The sequence below is a fragment of the Pongo pygmaeus genome, chromosome 6, assembly GCF_028885625.2.
Source record: "Pongo pygmaeus isolate AG05252 chromosome 6, NHGRI_mPonPyg2-v2.0_pri, whole genome shotgun sequence".
NCBI lineage: Eukaryota > Metazoa > Chordata > Mammalia > Primates > Hominidae > Pongo > Pongo pygmaeus.
The window spans coordinates 56,063,945-56,078,835 of NC_072379.2; the positions used below are offsets into that span (position 1 = coordinate 56,063,945).

At 48.0% G+C, this 14,891-nt stretch overlaps 1 protein-coding gene across 1 annotated transcript; it reads left to right on the forward strand.

Moving 5' to 3' along the window:
- Positions 1-2,203: 2,203 nt before the first annotated feature.
- On the forward strand, positions 2,204-13,289 carry LOC129040294 (golgin subfamily A member 8C-like). The gene is given in 23 exon segments (XM_063667414.1): positions 2,204-2,287; positions 3,974-4,093; positions 4,995-5,054; positions 5,237-5,317; positions 6,168-6,206; positions 6,472-6,519; positions 6,608-6,692; positions 6,788-6,897; positions 7,942-8,028; positions 8,136-8,243; positions 8,437-8,524; positions 8,905-9,119; positions 9,387-9,455; positions 10,796-10,847; positions 10,850-10,870; positions 11,302-11,393; positions 11,649-11,775; positions 11,778-11,848; positions 11,932-12,036; positions 12,120-12,219; positions 12,315-12,442; positions 12,444-12,471; positions 12,558-13,289. Coding segments are annotated over 23 exon segments (2,103 nt in total). The 3' UTR covers positions 12,743-13,289.
- Positions 13,290-14,891: the final 1,602 nt, after the last annotated feature.

Here is a 14,891-nt window from a genome sequence, read left to right on the forward strand (position 1 = left end):
AATGGTGTTCTTGGTATCTTTTCATATATGAGGCTTTGGTTTTAGTGCTAAAGTATTACACTCACCATCCAAGGTTTACAGGACTTTTGTTTTAATATGGAACAGATGGAACTGTTTAGTTCTGCATCTTTGCAGGTATACAAAATGTGCCTGCCAGGACTCTGCTTTATATCCATGGAAAGCAAGAAGTAATACAGTAAAACTTTGCCTGGCTAGAGGCTTTGAAGGAATGGAGTGTTCTGGTTGAATTCAATTAATTTGGAAGTACAAAGGTGAAAAAAATTCAGAACTTAAATTTCCTTTGAATGCAATTTGAAAACATAGCCAATAATTCCACTTTTCTTCTCTAGTAAGTTTGGACATTCTGATCTACTTGGTGTTTTATGATAGAATCCCTAACATGCCTGAGACTTATTTTGTGAAGATACTTTTTTAAAACTTTAGCTGTAAGAGGATGTAGATGGTTTTGTATAAGTTCAGCCTGGATGAGAACTAATACTTGTAAATATACTTTTTAGACTAAACTGATTGCCACTTGTTTTCTTATTGAACTCATAAAAATAAGACACATTGGATAGAGGGTGGGAGTAGGAAGGAGAGTTGTGTGTTTTAATTGCATGTCATTGCTTCGTATCGAGACAGAACATATAATATCCCCGGCTTTGGACCTGCAGAAGGAAACACACTTTTCTACCTGCTGTATGCCAGAGGTTCCTGAACACCTGGAGGGATTACTGCAGCACAGGTTGCTGAGCCCTACTCCAGAGTTTCTGATTCACCAGGTCCAGGGTAGGCCTCAGAATTTGCACTTATAAAAAGTTCTCAGGTGCTGCTGGTGCTGCTAGTCCAGAGACTACATTACTGAGAACCACTTTTGTCTACTAACTGTAAATTATAGAACTCTAGACAAAAGCTTAGTTTGGTCTTGGATAAGAAGCACACAGGTTATGGAGCAAATCATGAAAGATTCAACCCTTGATCCCAGCCTCATGCAAAATTCAGGTAACAAGCAGTGCACAGTGACAAAACACAGTTCTTGGTTTTCATGATTGCAAGTCGTAGCCAAGTATCAAGTGAGAAATTCAGTTTCATTTGCAAGGCTTAGAGAAGCCAGGTGATTCTAGAAAAATGGGCCTTGTATTTGTTTTAAATTGGTAAAGAGTTTTGAGTGCTTATTAAATTGAAAGCTTTTAAAATTTATTTTGTATTTTATTTCTTTTGAGATAGAGTCTCACTCTGTCACCAAGGCTGGAGTGCAGTGGCGTGAGCTTGGCTCACTGCAACCTCTGTCTCCTGGGTTCAAGTGATTCTCCTGCCTCAGCCTCCCAAATAGCTGGGATTACAGGCACCCACCACCATGCCTGGCTACTTTTTGTATTTTTAGTAGAGACGGGGTTTCACCATGTTGGCCAGGCTGGTCTCGAACTCCTGACCTCAGGTGATCCACCCACTTTGGGCTCCCAAAGTGCTGGGATTACAGGCATGAGCCACCACACCTGGCCCAAAAGCTTTGTATTTTTACAGATATTAGACATGTTTCTTGTTTAAGAAAAAAAATCTTAACAATAACGTAGGAGAATAAGAGAAACTTTTTCCAAAAAAGAGATATCATTGTGATTATTTTATCTTATTGGAATGTTGGATAATATAGTCTGCTTCATTAATCATCAAGCATGCTATAGATTTTCCATTTTTATAGGACCTGTATCGCAGTTAAGGTAATACTGGTAATTTTTGTACTGTATTTGAAGATGAAAAATATAGACTAAAATCATAGACCTTGCATAGAAGCTGGGTAATGAAGACAGCTCTGGAGGAATACATAGATACACATACATAGACACACACACACACACACACACACACGCACATATATATATGTATAAAGTACACACACATATATTTTTTAAAGTTTTAAAGCTTTTAAAGCAAAAGCTGGCCCCTCACCTCTCCCAGAGTGGGCAAGGACAGAGGTTGCATGGGCAGCTTTCCTTGTGAGCCACAGGTCCCCCTGGACACACTGCTGCATGGCCAAGCCCCCTTTCCATTTCATCTTTCTCATTGGCCAATGGGCTTGGAGCATTAAGGCCACTCCCCTATTCTGCATTCTACTGGGGCCCTGGTTACGCTTCCTCTGGCTCTATTGCACAGCTGCCTTGTAGGTGACTGGAGGCATTGATCAGTGCTCGCTGGGATTTTGCTGATGTGGTCCCAACCCTGCCTCCCTCCCCATCCCATGATGGCAGAAGAAACTCGACAAAACAGATTGGCCATAGCCAAGAAAAAGGTAAAAATGCACCAGGTCTTGGCCCCCCAACCCAGCCACAGATCCCCTCGATGACAAGATGGCTGCCAGAGTCCATACCATTCCTGAGGCACACCGGACTGGGCCCCACAACCCTGGTGCCTCTGGGCTCCCCCTACCAAAGTCTTGTCAGTCAGCCCTGCCCCTTCAGCAAGCAGCCCAGTCCCTGCCCTTGCCAATCACCCCAGGGTGACTTTGGGTGGGTGGCTCCTGGGGCTTCCCACTTCATTACTGTGCCCTCACCTCCTGCTGCCCTAAACTCGACCTCCCTGGGCTCTTTGGGCTCACATCTCCAAGGACCTGGGTCTGCCAGCCCCAGGTCCCACCCTCGCCAGTTGTCCCTGGGTGACTTTGGGCTGGTGACTCCTGGGGCTCCCTGCTGCAGACTCTGCCCTCCCCTCCTGCTGCCTCAAGGTCGACCTCCCTGGGCTCTTTGCGCTGGCGTCTCCAAGGACCTGGGTCCCAACCCTGTGTTTCCCTCCCCGATCATGGAGCGGCGACCCAGACAACGCACTGATGTGGTCTCTCCCCCAAACCAGGAGAAGTGGAATGTAGTGATTTCACAATCCACCTAAGGAACTATCATTACTGCAAGACTGGCCTTTGATCTTATGACCCAGTCCCCTAAGCATTGTCACCCCATTTCTGGTTCCTCTGTTCACAGCACAAATTTCCAGCTGGAAGGAGAATGGAGACTATGGGACCTAGGAGCAAGAGGTTTCAGGCTGCCTTACTCCCTTAACATAGACATTGACAGTGGGAAAAGCCTACACTTCCCCCGTGAGCTCAAAACATTGACAGTATCTCTGGGTGGCAATGGGAGAATGGGTTTGGTTTGGTTTTCTCCCAGGCTTCTACTTTCCAGAGAGATTTTAACATTTTTTTCTGAGTTCTCCACCTCATATTCTAATTTTCCATGGTTCTGGGACCAGACTGCCCTTCAGTCAGTGGTCTCTGAAGTGAGATTTGCTCATCTTCTGTGAAATAGATCTTGGGAAACTGAACTTCACAGCTTGAATCCTCCTCATATTATCTCAACCTGGGGTACTTTGAGTGCCACAGGATAAATGTGGGACATCTTTCTGAAGCATCAGTTTCCCTTGATTCTCTTGAGATCAAGAGAAAAAACATTAATGTACTTAGGGATGACAGTCACATAGGTTTCTAAGAGTATACCAGATTTCTCTCTGAAATGAGGCTTGGGTTGTCCTCCTTCTGATAAATTCCTAGATTTAACAGAAAGGCTGCCTTCTGCCATGAGGACACATTGATATAAAAGTTTGAGAGGTACTGGTGCACTTCTTCACACTAACAGACGTGTGAGGATATATGACTCTAAACCACACGGCATACAGTTCCTGCCTACTTAATGTTTATTTTCTACCTCTGCCTCTGGTTTTGGTCCCTGGAAGCTGCTGATTCTTGGCAAAACCCCAGAGCTTGGAGTCAGAAGACTGAGTTTCAAAGTTCCAGTACTGCATTTTTCTTTTTTTTCCTAGCCATGATATCAATCCCCCTCAGCCACTAAATGATTGTGACAACACCTTGTACAGTTGTTGTGTCATTGAATCAGATGCTGTATAAGAGTATTTTGTAAAAACTGTAAAGGAGGATGTGGCTGTAGGGGCTGATAGCTCTCATGAGTGTTACTGCTCTTGTTTCCCACAGTTAAAAGAATATTGGCAGAGAAACAGCCTTGGTGTTCCAGCAGGAGCTAAGAGGAACAGGAAAACAAATGGCAGTAGCCCTGAAACAGCCACTTCTGGTGGTTGCCAGTCACCTGAGGATGTGAGTCCTGGCTGGACAGGCTCCTGGGGACAGGGGGCCCAAGGCGCAGTAGAGGGTAATTGTTAAGATTGTGGATGGACTGTTGGGTACTGGTTAAGAATTCTGGGTTTGGCCGGGCACAGTGGCTCACGCCTGTAAACCCAGCACTTTGGGAGACCAAAGCAGGTGGATCACTAGGTCAGGAGATCGAGACCATCCTGGCTAACATGGTGAAACCCTGTCTCTCCTAAAAATACTAAAAAATTAGCCGGGTGTGGTGACGGGTGCCTGTAGTCCCAGCTACTCGGGAGGCTGAGGCAGGAGAATGGCGTGAACCTGGGAGGTGGAGCTTGCAGTGAGTTGACATTGTACCACCGCACTCCAGCCTGGGAGATGGAGAGAGACTCCATCTCAGAAAAAAAAAAAGGGGGGGAATTCTGGGTTTGAATCCTGCCTCTCCATCTGCCAAGGATATGATTTAGGGCAAGTTGCTTGAGCTCTTTGGGCCTCTTTTTTTACATCTGTATAATAGAGGTGGTATTGTTTGACCTCCTTTTGGGAAGTTTAAATGAGATTTGTTATTGTTGTTTTAATGTTAATCCCTAGTACATGGCCTGCTGTAAACACCAAGGACACCCAGGATATGGTCATTGCTGTTCGATTTTCCTCATCCCCAATCTCAAGGGGAAGCCAAGACAAGGAGAACAGCCACTTGCCATCAGGAGTCACTGAAAGGGCCTCAGGGTGGGATGGTGGGGGGGATAAGAACCATGAGAGAAGTTGGCACAAAGGAGTTATGGGAAAAAGCATCCAAGATAGGCAGAAAAGAAAATGTTGCCAGTTGATGGGGAAGAAAAGAAGTCAGAGGGCTTAGACACTGAGGGGGACAGAACATCTCCATGTGCACTCTCATCTCTTGTAGTCAGCAACAGGTGTCCATGGGGAGGGCTCTACATCATCTGCTCCCCTGAAGGATCTGGAGGTAAGAGGCTCTGTGTGGAGGTGCAGTGACCCCACAGGCCAGCCCTCCAACCTCCTCCCACAGTGGGGACTAGGTGCCCCTCTGCCAGCTAAGAGAGCCCACACACACCCCAGGCTTAATGATTGTTCTCTCTACCTCTCCCCCACTCCTCCTCCACCTCCTTGTCTCTGCATGTGCCTCAGAGCCCGTGCCAAGAACTAGCAGTCGTCCTGGACTCAAGGTCCGTAAAAATCAGTAAACTGAATAACACCATCAAATCTTTGGTAAGAGTCCAGTGGGGTCCCCTGATTCCACACTGCCAATCCTGGGCTCCAGTTTCCCCTTGGGCCCTGAGGAAAGGAGCTGGGGGCCCCTGGTGCCAAGGACAAATAGGGAGCTGGGGCACCCAGGCCTCACCTAGGGGGACCTCAGAGCATGCAGCATGGCTCTTCTTTTGCTGCCCTCTTTGCTGACTCTCTCCTCTCCAGACACCTCTGCTCCAGTCCTTGCTACACATGCCCTGGGGTTGTTGCCTCTCGTGGAAGTGCTAGCCTGACTGGTTGTCAGGGGCCCCATATTTCTGCTGTGACTCAGTCCCTAATTTTCTCTTTGATTCTGGACAAACCACCTCTCCTTTTTGGGTCCATGTTTCCAGAGGAGGTAGTGAGTATCAAAGGTCTCTGTTAGCTCTGAGAGTGCGAGATTTAAAGAACCCCTAGAATGGAAACCTCAGGGCCAAGGGCTCCTGTCTGTCCTTTTCCACCCTATATCTGCTGTGAAGAACCGTACCTGGCCCGTACTTGCTCAGTAAATGTTTACTGAATGAAAGCATTTTTCTAAATCACAAGCTGGCAGAAGGGGGGGCCTTTCTCAAACTCCATCTCTAGAGGTTTATGTTACCGTTCTCTCGAGATTCCAGATTCAGACTGAGTTCTGTGGCTGTGGGCAAAATCTAACAAAGACCCAAATTCTCTGTCCTTGGGAGCTTGAGGAGAGTTTACCAGTTCATATTGCCATTATGTCTGAGAACTTTGCCTTTAAAATCCATTCCTGGCCCCTGCCTACCGCTTCCTGGTCTGGGGAATAGAGTTGAGGGGGCCACCCTCCATCACCTTAATTTGACTGTCCCCACAGAAACAACAGAAGAAACACGTGGAACATCAGCTGGAAGAAGTAACGTGATTTCTTTGTTTCCTCGCAACATGACTGCTGCGTTTGGGGGGCACTCAGATGTAGAAGCCCCAGTCTCGTCTCACCCACTCCCAGCCTGGCAAAGAAGGCTCACCCTTTAGATTCCACCCCAACCCCACAAGGTCCCTGATAAACTGGTCCCATGGGTGGGCCTGTCCTGGGGCATTGGTGGCATTCTGGGGGCATGTCTCTTGCTGTGCCATCTCTGCCTGCCCCTGGTAAGAGCTTTGTCTTCCTCTTCCTACAGGAAAAGAAGGCAAACAATGAGAAACAGAAAGCCAAAAGGGAGCTAGAGGTGAGTGGAGGGTGCGAAGTTTTCTCCTGTCCTCCAGAGAATGTTTCTTTCCTTCTCTGTCAGCACTTGCTTGGCTTTTCTCCCAAAGGTTCAAATCCAGAGATTGAATGTACAGAAAGAGAAACTAAATACGGACCTGTATCACATGAAATGTTCTCTCAGATACTTTGAAGGTGGGAATCTGGGAACCCTGTCATCCTTCAACCTGGCACTTTGACAGGTCTTTTGGGAAAGTCCTTGGGACCCCATCTCAACTCTCTCACTACAGAAGAGTCCAAGGATCTGGCTGGCTGCCTGCAATATACATTGCAGTGTATAGGAGAGTTAGAACGGGCTCTCTCTGTTGTCGCTGCCACACAGGAGAAGAAAGAGATCAGTGTGAGTTCAACCACTTGCCCCATCCCCTGGGAGCCCGGCTTTGCAGATGGAGGAGTGAGCCTAAAGGTCCCTTCTGCAGGATGGAGTGTCCTGCCCAGAAGCAGTATGGCCATTTCTCGCTGCTTTTTTATGGCCATTTCTCAGCCTGGGGCTGAGTCACCTGCTGTAGGTGAGTTGGGGGACGCTGTGGGGAGTGAGCTCTGGAAGCAGAGCTTGGAGGCCAAGTGTCTGCCCTGCCCTTACCTTACTGTGGTCTTGGCCAAGTCCTAGGTGGAGTATTGGGTACCTGTACTGTGAAGGTACAGAAGAGTACCTTTAGTATGTTACCATTTCTGTAGAAAGAGGAAAAGTGTGTGTGTGTGTGTGTGTGTGTGTGTGTGTGTACATACTATGATAATATACATAAAACTTGTCTGCAAAGGTTCATAAAAAATTCAGGAGAGAGCAACAGTGTGTCTGGGAGATACTTCCCTTCTGTACCTTCTGAGTTTTGGACTATGCGAATGTATCATCCTTTCAAAAAGTGAACAAAAGATTAACTTTCCCCTTCCTATCTGTGCCCCCATCCCCAGCAAGAAAAATGGGCTTAGAGAATCTGATAGACCTGGGTGTTCAAATCCCAGCTCTGCCTAAGTGATCTTAGACAAGCACTTAACCTTAAATACTCCATGTTTTTTCATCTACACAATGGAGGTAATCATAGTAACTGTCTCCTATGGCAGTTGTGAGGATTAAATGGGATTGCTAGCATGGTACCTGGTCAAGCACTCCATAAAGGTTCAAACAGTAGTAATAATAACAGTAATAACAATAGCAATATTATCTGATCTCTCTGGGCCTCTGTTAGCCAGCTGTAAATTCGATCTCTTCCCCTGTCCCTTCCAACTTTACTGAGTTCTTTTAAAAACCAGACCATGGGCTTGGAAATACCTTGATCTTTACTGACCGAGTTGTATGTTGAGCCTAGCCCTAGCCCTTTTAAGGGGCACTGTGTGGAATTGCCCAGGCTCCCCAGATCGAGACTTCTCACTCTTCACCATCCAGTTCTCGAGCCTCAGTAAAGCACTTATTGAGTGGCATTTAGAGCAGTCCATACAGGAGAAGGCACAGCTGAAAGCACACCTGACACAGGTGAGGTTTTGCAGAGGGAGGGATGTGGAAGAAAGATAACCCCAGGTGTCCAGGAGAAGGTGAGGACCAGTGACAGCCCTTCCTAACTTTTGTGCCCATTCTTGCAGTTGAAAGAGTCGCTTAAACAAGTCCAGCTAGAGACAGATGAATATGCTCAACATATAAAAGGAGAGAGGGCCCGGTGGCAGCAGAGAATGAGGAAAATGTCACAGGAGGTGAGATCTGACCCTTCAGCTCCCCACCTTAGATAGGTCACTGGATCTCTCTGGGCATCTGTAAAATGGGAATAGTACAGCCAGAGGTGGTCATGGGTTTGGGCTTTGTGGAGGTGGGGACAGAGAGGGAGATGGTAACCTGTCCAGCCACCAGCCCCTCTCTCCAGGGCCCTTTCCCCCGTGCTTTGGGCAGGTTTGCACATTGAAAAAGGAGGAGAAGCATGATACACATCGGCTACAGGAGCTGGAGAGGAGCTTGTCCAAACTCAAAAACCAGATGGGTAAGCTGGGACTGGTGTGACCTGGGAGCAGGACTGGTATCAGAGGGCTGTGAGGGTGGCTTAGAATGCCCCAGGGAGGTGGGTGGATGGAAGGGCTTTGAGGCAGAGGGAAAGAGGTCTGTGCCAGGAGACAGCAAGTCTTGTCATCTCCATGAGCCTCAGTGTCCCCATCAGCAAGGAGGGCCCATTGTCAGCCACCCACAGTGCTCTCTATCTGAAAGTGGCTTGGAAGATTGGCTACCATCTGGGTGCGAGGAATCATCAGCAGTGAGGCCAAGTTTGGGGAGCCTGATAGGAGCTGTGCACCAACAGGAGGGTTTTTTTTTTGTTTTTCATTTTTTGAGAATCCAGAGGCCCTTAGTGTCTGCTTCCCTTCTCAGTGGAACCCCTGTCCCTGGAGCCCCCAGCAGTGCCCTCTGAGGTGGAGCTGCAGCACCTGAGGAAGGAACTGGAGAGAGTGGCAGGAGAGCTCCAGGCCCAGATTGAAAACAATCAGCGCATAAGTCTCCTGAAACAGGAGCAAAAGGAGAGGCTCCAGGAGCAGGAGGAGAGGCTTCAGCAGCTGGTCGAGCCACAGAGTGGCTTCAAGGAGCTGGTGCATTGCCCCACCTGGGGAGCCTGCCCTCCTCCCTAGATCTCCAGGCCTTTGTTTCCCCACCTGTAAAATGGGGCAGTGTAGCCCTCACGTGAAATGTTACTTCTAAAGGCACCTGTGAGCCGGAGTCCTGCTCTGGTGACTGTGGGAGAGAGGGGATGATTTTTCTAACCTGCCTCCACCCTTCCCGGTGCCATGGGAGGCAGACACCAAGTTCTGGGGTCTCCAGCTGCAGTGCGTGTCTGCTGATTGCTTCTCTCTGTCCAGAACAACGAGAACAAGAGCACACTGCAGTTGGAGCAGCAAGTAAAGGAGCTGCAGGAGAAGCTGGATGAGGTGAAGGAGATGGTAATCCCATCCAAGTAGGGCCAGGAGGCGGGCACCAGCCTCTGGGGAGGAGAGGTGTCAGGCCAGAGGCAGCTCCAGCCTGGGGGCAGGTGACCTCAGCACCCTCCAGGGCAGTCCTGTGTCTGTTTCTTGCTTCCTGCCTTCTGACTTTTAGAGGTGGGTAGCCCTGGGTTCCTCCTGGGTATGGACATCATCATCCCAGCTAGAGGCATGGAGACCCCCAATCACAGGGGAAGAGACAGTGGTATAAGAGGCTCCTTATGCTAGGCATGGTGGCTCACGCCTATAATCCCAGCACTTTAGGAGGCTGAGGCAGGAGAATCACTTGAGATCAGGAGTTTGAGATTAGCCTGGCCAACATGGTAAAACCTCATCTCTATTAAAATTACAAAAAAAAAAATTAGCCAGGCATGGTCACACATGCCTGTAATCGCACCTACTCAGGAGGCTGGGGCACGAGAATTGCTTGAGCCCAAAAGAGGGAGGTCGCAGTGAGCTGAGATTGCACCACTGCACTCCAGCCTGGGCCACAGAGTGACACTCTGTCTCAAAACAAAACAAAAAGTCTCCTTAGATTAAAACTGGATTCCAGCCTCGGTTCCACTGGTCACCATTCAAGTACTTTGCATCTCTAAGTCTCTGTTTCTTTAACTTCAAAAGGAAGTTAGCATTTTCCTTACAGAGGTGCTGAGGATTAAATGTGATAATACATGGAAAGCATTAGGCATGTAGCACACTTTGCAGATGGTGGTTGGCTCCCACTGCTTTTCCACCAGTCTATGGCCTACAGTTTAAATGGTGAGAAGAGGTTATGAGACTTGAGGCTGGGGAAGGAGGCATGGGGTTCTAGGAAAGGGAGGCAGTCACTTAGGCCTTGTGGAGCAAGGCACCAGGGGTGTGGGCAGGCAACAGACCCCCACAGTGTCCTTGCTACCCTATTAACGGGCCCAGAATCTGGAAGCCAGCCACCATGGGCCCTCACGCCCAGGGTCTTCCTGCAGGTGGAGCTGAAGAGCCAAGAGACTCAGAGTCTGCAGCAGCAGCCAGACCATTACCTGGGTCACCTGCAGCAGTACTTAGCCACCTATCAGCAGCAGGTGGCCGACTATCAGCAGCTCACCTCTGAGAAGGAGGAGTGCACAAGCAGTTACTGCAGCAGACCCAGCTAATGAACCACCTGCAGCAGCAGGAAGCTTGAGGCAAAGTGGTGGCCAAGATGGCCCACCAAGTGTTGCAGGATACCCAGGGGAGGGGGCTGCTGAGGACGGGGCCATGAGGGGGATGACCTGGCAAACTCCATGCCTTCTCACACTTTCCTGGCCCCTTAGGAGTGCCTGGAAGCTGCCAGTCAGCAGAACCAGCAGCTACAGGCCCAGTTAAGCCCATGGCTCTCCCTGGGGAAGGTAGGGGAGACTGCTTAGAGGAAGAGGAGAGAGCCCCAGGAGGAAGGGGGGACTGTTAGCAGCATAGGATTGAGGAGTTGGAAGAGACCTTTAGAACAGCTGGTCATTATGCCAACTGGGAGCCTGCACTAAGTTCGGCATCAATATGGTGACCTCCTGGGAGCAGGGGGCCACCAAGTCGCCTAAGGATGGCTGAACTGGCCCAGGTCAGAAAGAGAGCGGGTCAGAACTCCCGCACCGACCGGTAGTGGGACTGTGCCTGGGCGGTATAGTAAGATCTTGGTTCTTAAAAGTAAAAATAAAGAACAGCAGCTCATTCCTCTCTGGGGAGGGGCTGGCTCAGGGTTACACAGTGAGGGTGGAGGCAGAGGTGGGCCCACAGTACCTCCCTTGTTGGGTTGTCTGAGGACCCCTCTGGCCACCTCCCACAGGAGATGGAGGAGGACATCTGGACAGTGGGGAGGAGGAGGCACCTAGGTCCATGCCTAGTGTCCCGGAGGACCTGGAGAGCTGGGAGGCCATGGTGAGCCTGACTCCCCCTGCATCCATTTTGCTACCTTCCTCTGTGGTCCCTCCAAGACCCCTTTATGATCTTAGTTTCCCTGCCTTCTGATTTCTCTGGACCCTCACCCCTTCCGGGAGCCAGTGGTCAGACACCATTTCACCTGTGACCAACAGATGCACACTCTGAGGCCCCAAGGGAAGGGGCTGCACTCCACCTCTCTGACCCATTTGTTCTGTGTATGCTGCTACAAGAATGTTCACATCTTGCCCTCAGGTGGCATTTTTCAAGTACGCTGGAGCCAGTACCCAGGAGGAGCAGGCACAGTTACAAGAGCAGGTGAAAAAGCAGAGGGTGTGCTGCCAGCACCTGGCTCACCCAGTGGCCTTGGACCAGAAGGAGCCAGAGGCAGTGGGGGCAAGTCTGTGAGTGGGGAGACCCACCGGGCCCTGCAGGAAGTCATGGAGAAGCTGGAGGTGAGTGAGTCCTGGCATGGGCCAAGAAGGGCAGGGGTGTGGCAGGTCACTGCTGAGATGTGACCCCATTATTTTGGCTCCAGAGTGGCTTTATGGACCTCCTGGAGGAGAAGGCAGAGCTGAGTGAGCTGGTGGAGAAACAAGAACTTCAATTCACCCAGTACTGGAGAGAGAGATGCCATCAGTGAGTGGGAGGCCAGGGCACGACACGGGGAGCTGCAGGGCTGTCGGAGGGGCCCCAGCATCTGAGCTCTGTCCTCTCACAGGAAAGCTCATCCATCACCTTATAACAGAGCCAAGGGGCAGTGTCAAAGATGTGGCACCGGGAGGAGGACATCATCAGGCTGGCCCAGGACAGAGAGGAGATGAAGGTAGGGTGTGCAACATCTCTGTGTGGGTGGGGGTGGGGGTCAGCGTGAGGGTGGGTGCCGGCAGCATAGTGACAGCTGAGCACCCCTCCCTCCAGGTGAAGCTGCTGGAGCTGCAGGAGATGGTGTTGCGGCTTGTGATGACTACAACAAGGGGCACAGCAAATTCCTGGCCGCTGCCCAGAACCCTGCTGATGAGCCTGGTCCAGGAGCCCCAGCCCCCCAAGGAGCTTAGGGCTGCTGACAAGCATGGTGGTGAGTAGAGCCCTCAGGTGGGGTGGGCAGGCAGGAGCAGGGGGAGCTCGCACTGCACTCAGATCCCCGCCTCCCTCTCTCCAAAGATCTTTGTGAGGTGAGCCTCACGGACAGCATGGAGCCTGCGCAAGGAGAGGCCAGGGAGGGTGCTCCCCATGACAACCCTACTGCACAGCCAATCGTGCAGGAGTACCATGAGCACCTAGGCTTGGGCAGCAACCCCTGTGTGGCATTCTTTTGCTGGGCTTGGCTGCTAAGAAGAAGGAGATAAATATCACCATCATCAAAGAGCTGGTCAACAAATTTTTTAAAAAGAAACAAAGTTACGGGGTTAACTCCTACACAAGGCATTTACTTCATTTGAATGTTAGAGCCACTCATGATTATTTGTGTTTCTAATTTATAGTTTAAGTTTATTTGTAAAAAGTTAAAAGACAGTGGGTCTCTGTGGCTTTCACTGATGTTCACTCTGGCATCCTTAGCATTTTTCTTTTTTAATTTCATAATTGTAGGTCATTAGCATTCATATCGAGTTTGCCCTTATGTGGTAGGAGTTCAAACACACAAAGACCCACTATTTGCCCAAAACTATTCTTGTTGGTTTGGAATAGGCTACCATGCTTTTTAAATGTTATTGCAGCATGTATATTCATTACAGAATTCAGATAAAATTTGCTTATGTTCTGCTATTTTTTGATCTAATCTTAATCACAGTGAGCTCTTCATTAGCTCAATATGTGGTTTGCCCCCAAGTGTGCACTGTTTATTACTTTGTAATATGCCACTATGAGTACTGACATTTAGAGTTGTTTAAAGGCTGAGAAATGGAAACCGCCTGTTCCCCATTTTCTGTGTACTGTGACGGGAGTAATAACATATTGGAGGAGCTTTTTAAATCTCACAGAAGAGGAAAGTGGCCTGCTCTGGCAGGTATATGCAGTACACAGTGTTTCATTTGTTCCAGTGCCAAGAATTAGCGCTGTACTATGGTAGTTACCTTAGGATTTGTATGTGCTCTGGGCTCATGAAGATATGGCATCATGAGCTGCAGCAGTTGTACTCTTTTTCAATGACCTAAAAAGGGATTATTTCTGAGGAATGAAAGGCTCCCGTCATTGACTGTGGATGTGGAAAACCTTTCCTAGCTTAGAGCATTTGTATCTATAATACATTTTAAAGTGAGAGTTCATGTTACCTGTTTTAATCACATGACTTCCTGTCCCAGTACACAAAAGGGCACTGGTTGGCATTCTTCTTAATGTATTTAGTAAAGATCAGAAGAAATCCTTTATGAGTTTAAATGTCCCTGGAAGAGGCATACAGGCTCTAGTCAAGAATGAATTAGGGTGAAGGAAAGCCATGTGACACCTGGAATTCCTCTCTGTTCACGGAGCTTCTTTGAGGCTTGAAGATGGATTTTACCATCTAGACCTCTCTGGCTAATACCTATTCTTCAACCACCTTAGTTACTCTGACACAGGAATTTACTTCTTTTCCTTGAATGGAAAACACTTTAAAAAATAATAACAAGCATTATTACAAACTAATATATGTGAGAGTACTTAGTAGAAACAAAAAGGAGTTTTAGTAGACAGTATTACACTATCTTTGAAAATCAAGGAGAAGTTTATGCAACTCAAAATGTTTACAAACTGCAGTACAATCTACTGTTTGTGAATGTCAATGTATTATCAGGAAACATGTCTATACAATCACAGAGTTATATTTCCTCACAAATTTCTTTACAAAGAGTGAAATATGTTTTTGTACCTCTCGGTTTCAGTTAGGGACATATTTTTTGAATATTTATGTGATTGTGCCTATGCATGATGAATGAATGAATTTCAGTGATACATTGCCTAAATCATAACTTAATGATGCTTGGGAAAGAATCAACAGTTAAAACTTCATGAAGATCTAATGTCTGTGTTCCAAAACACATCACATTATTAGGATGTAGGGAGATGTGCATGTGTGCTCCCTGGGGTGGGGATCTCTAGTTACTAAACCATCTCCATTTTTAGCATTTGGCATCCTCATGATACTTTTATAAATATGACATTAACAGGAGAGCAACAATATGATTTTACTGATGGAATAACATATTTGCCTGCATTCAACAGAGTGCAAATATTGGGTCCTTGTGACTTCAACTGACTCTTCCAAATTGTATGAATGTATCAATGTATTAGATAAAACCAGTTTCAGAATGATAAAGAAAAAATGTTAGACCAAATAATGCAGCTAATTAACAATGGTACAATTTCTAGCCTGTGGGTTTAAAATGAACTTAAAGTCCTATTCTTGCCTTTTATTTTCTGAACTTGCCACTTTAGCATTCTTTGAGTTCGGTTTAAAGACAGTTACTTTAAGTAACTGTCAGACCACTGTTAATTAGCCACATTATTTGGTCTAACGTT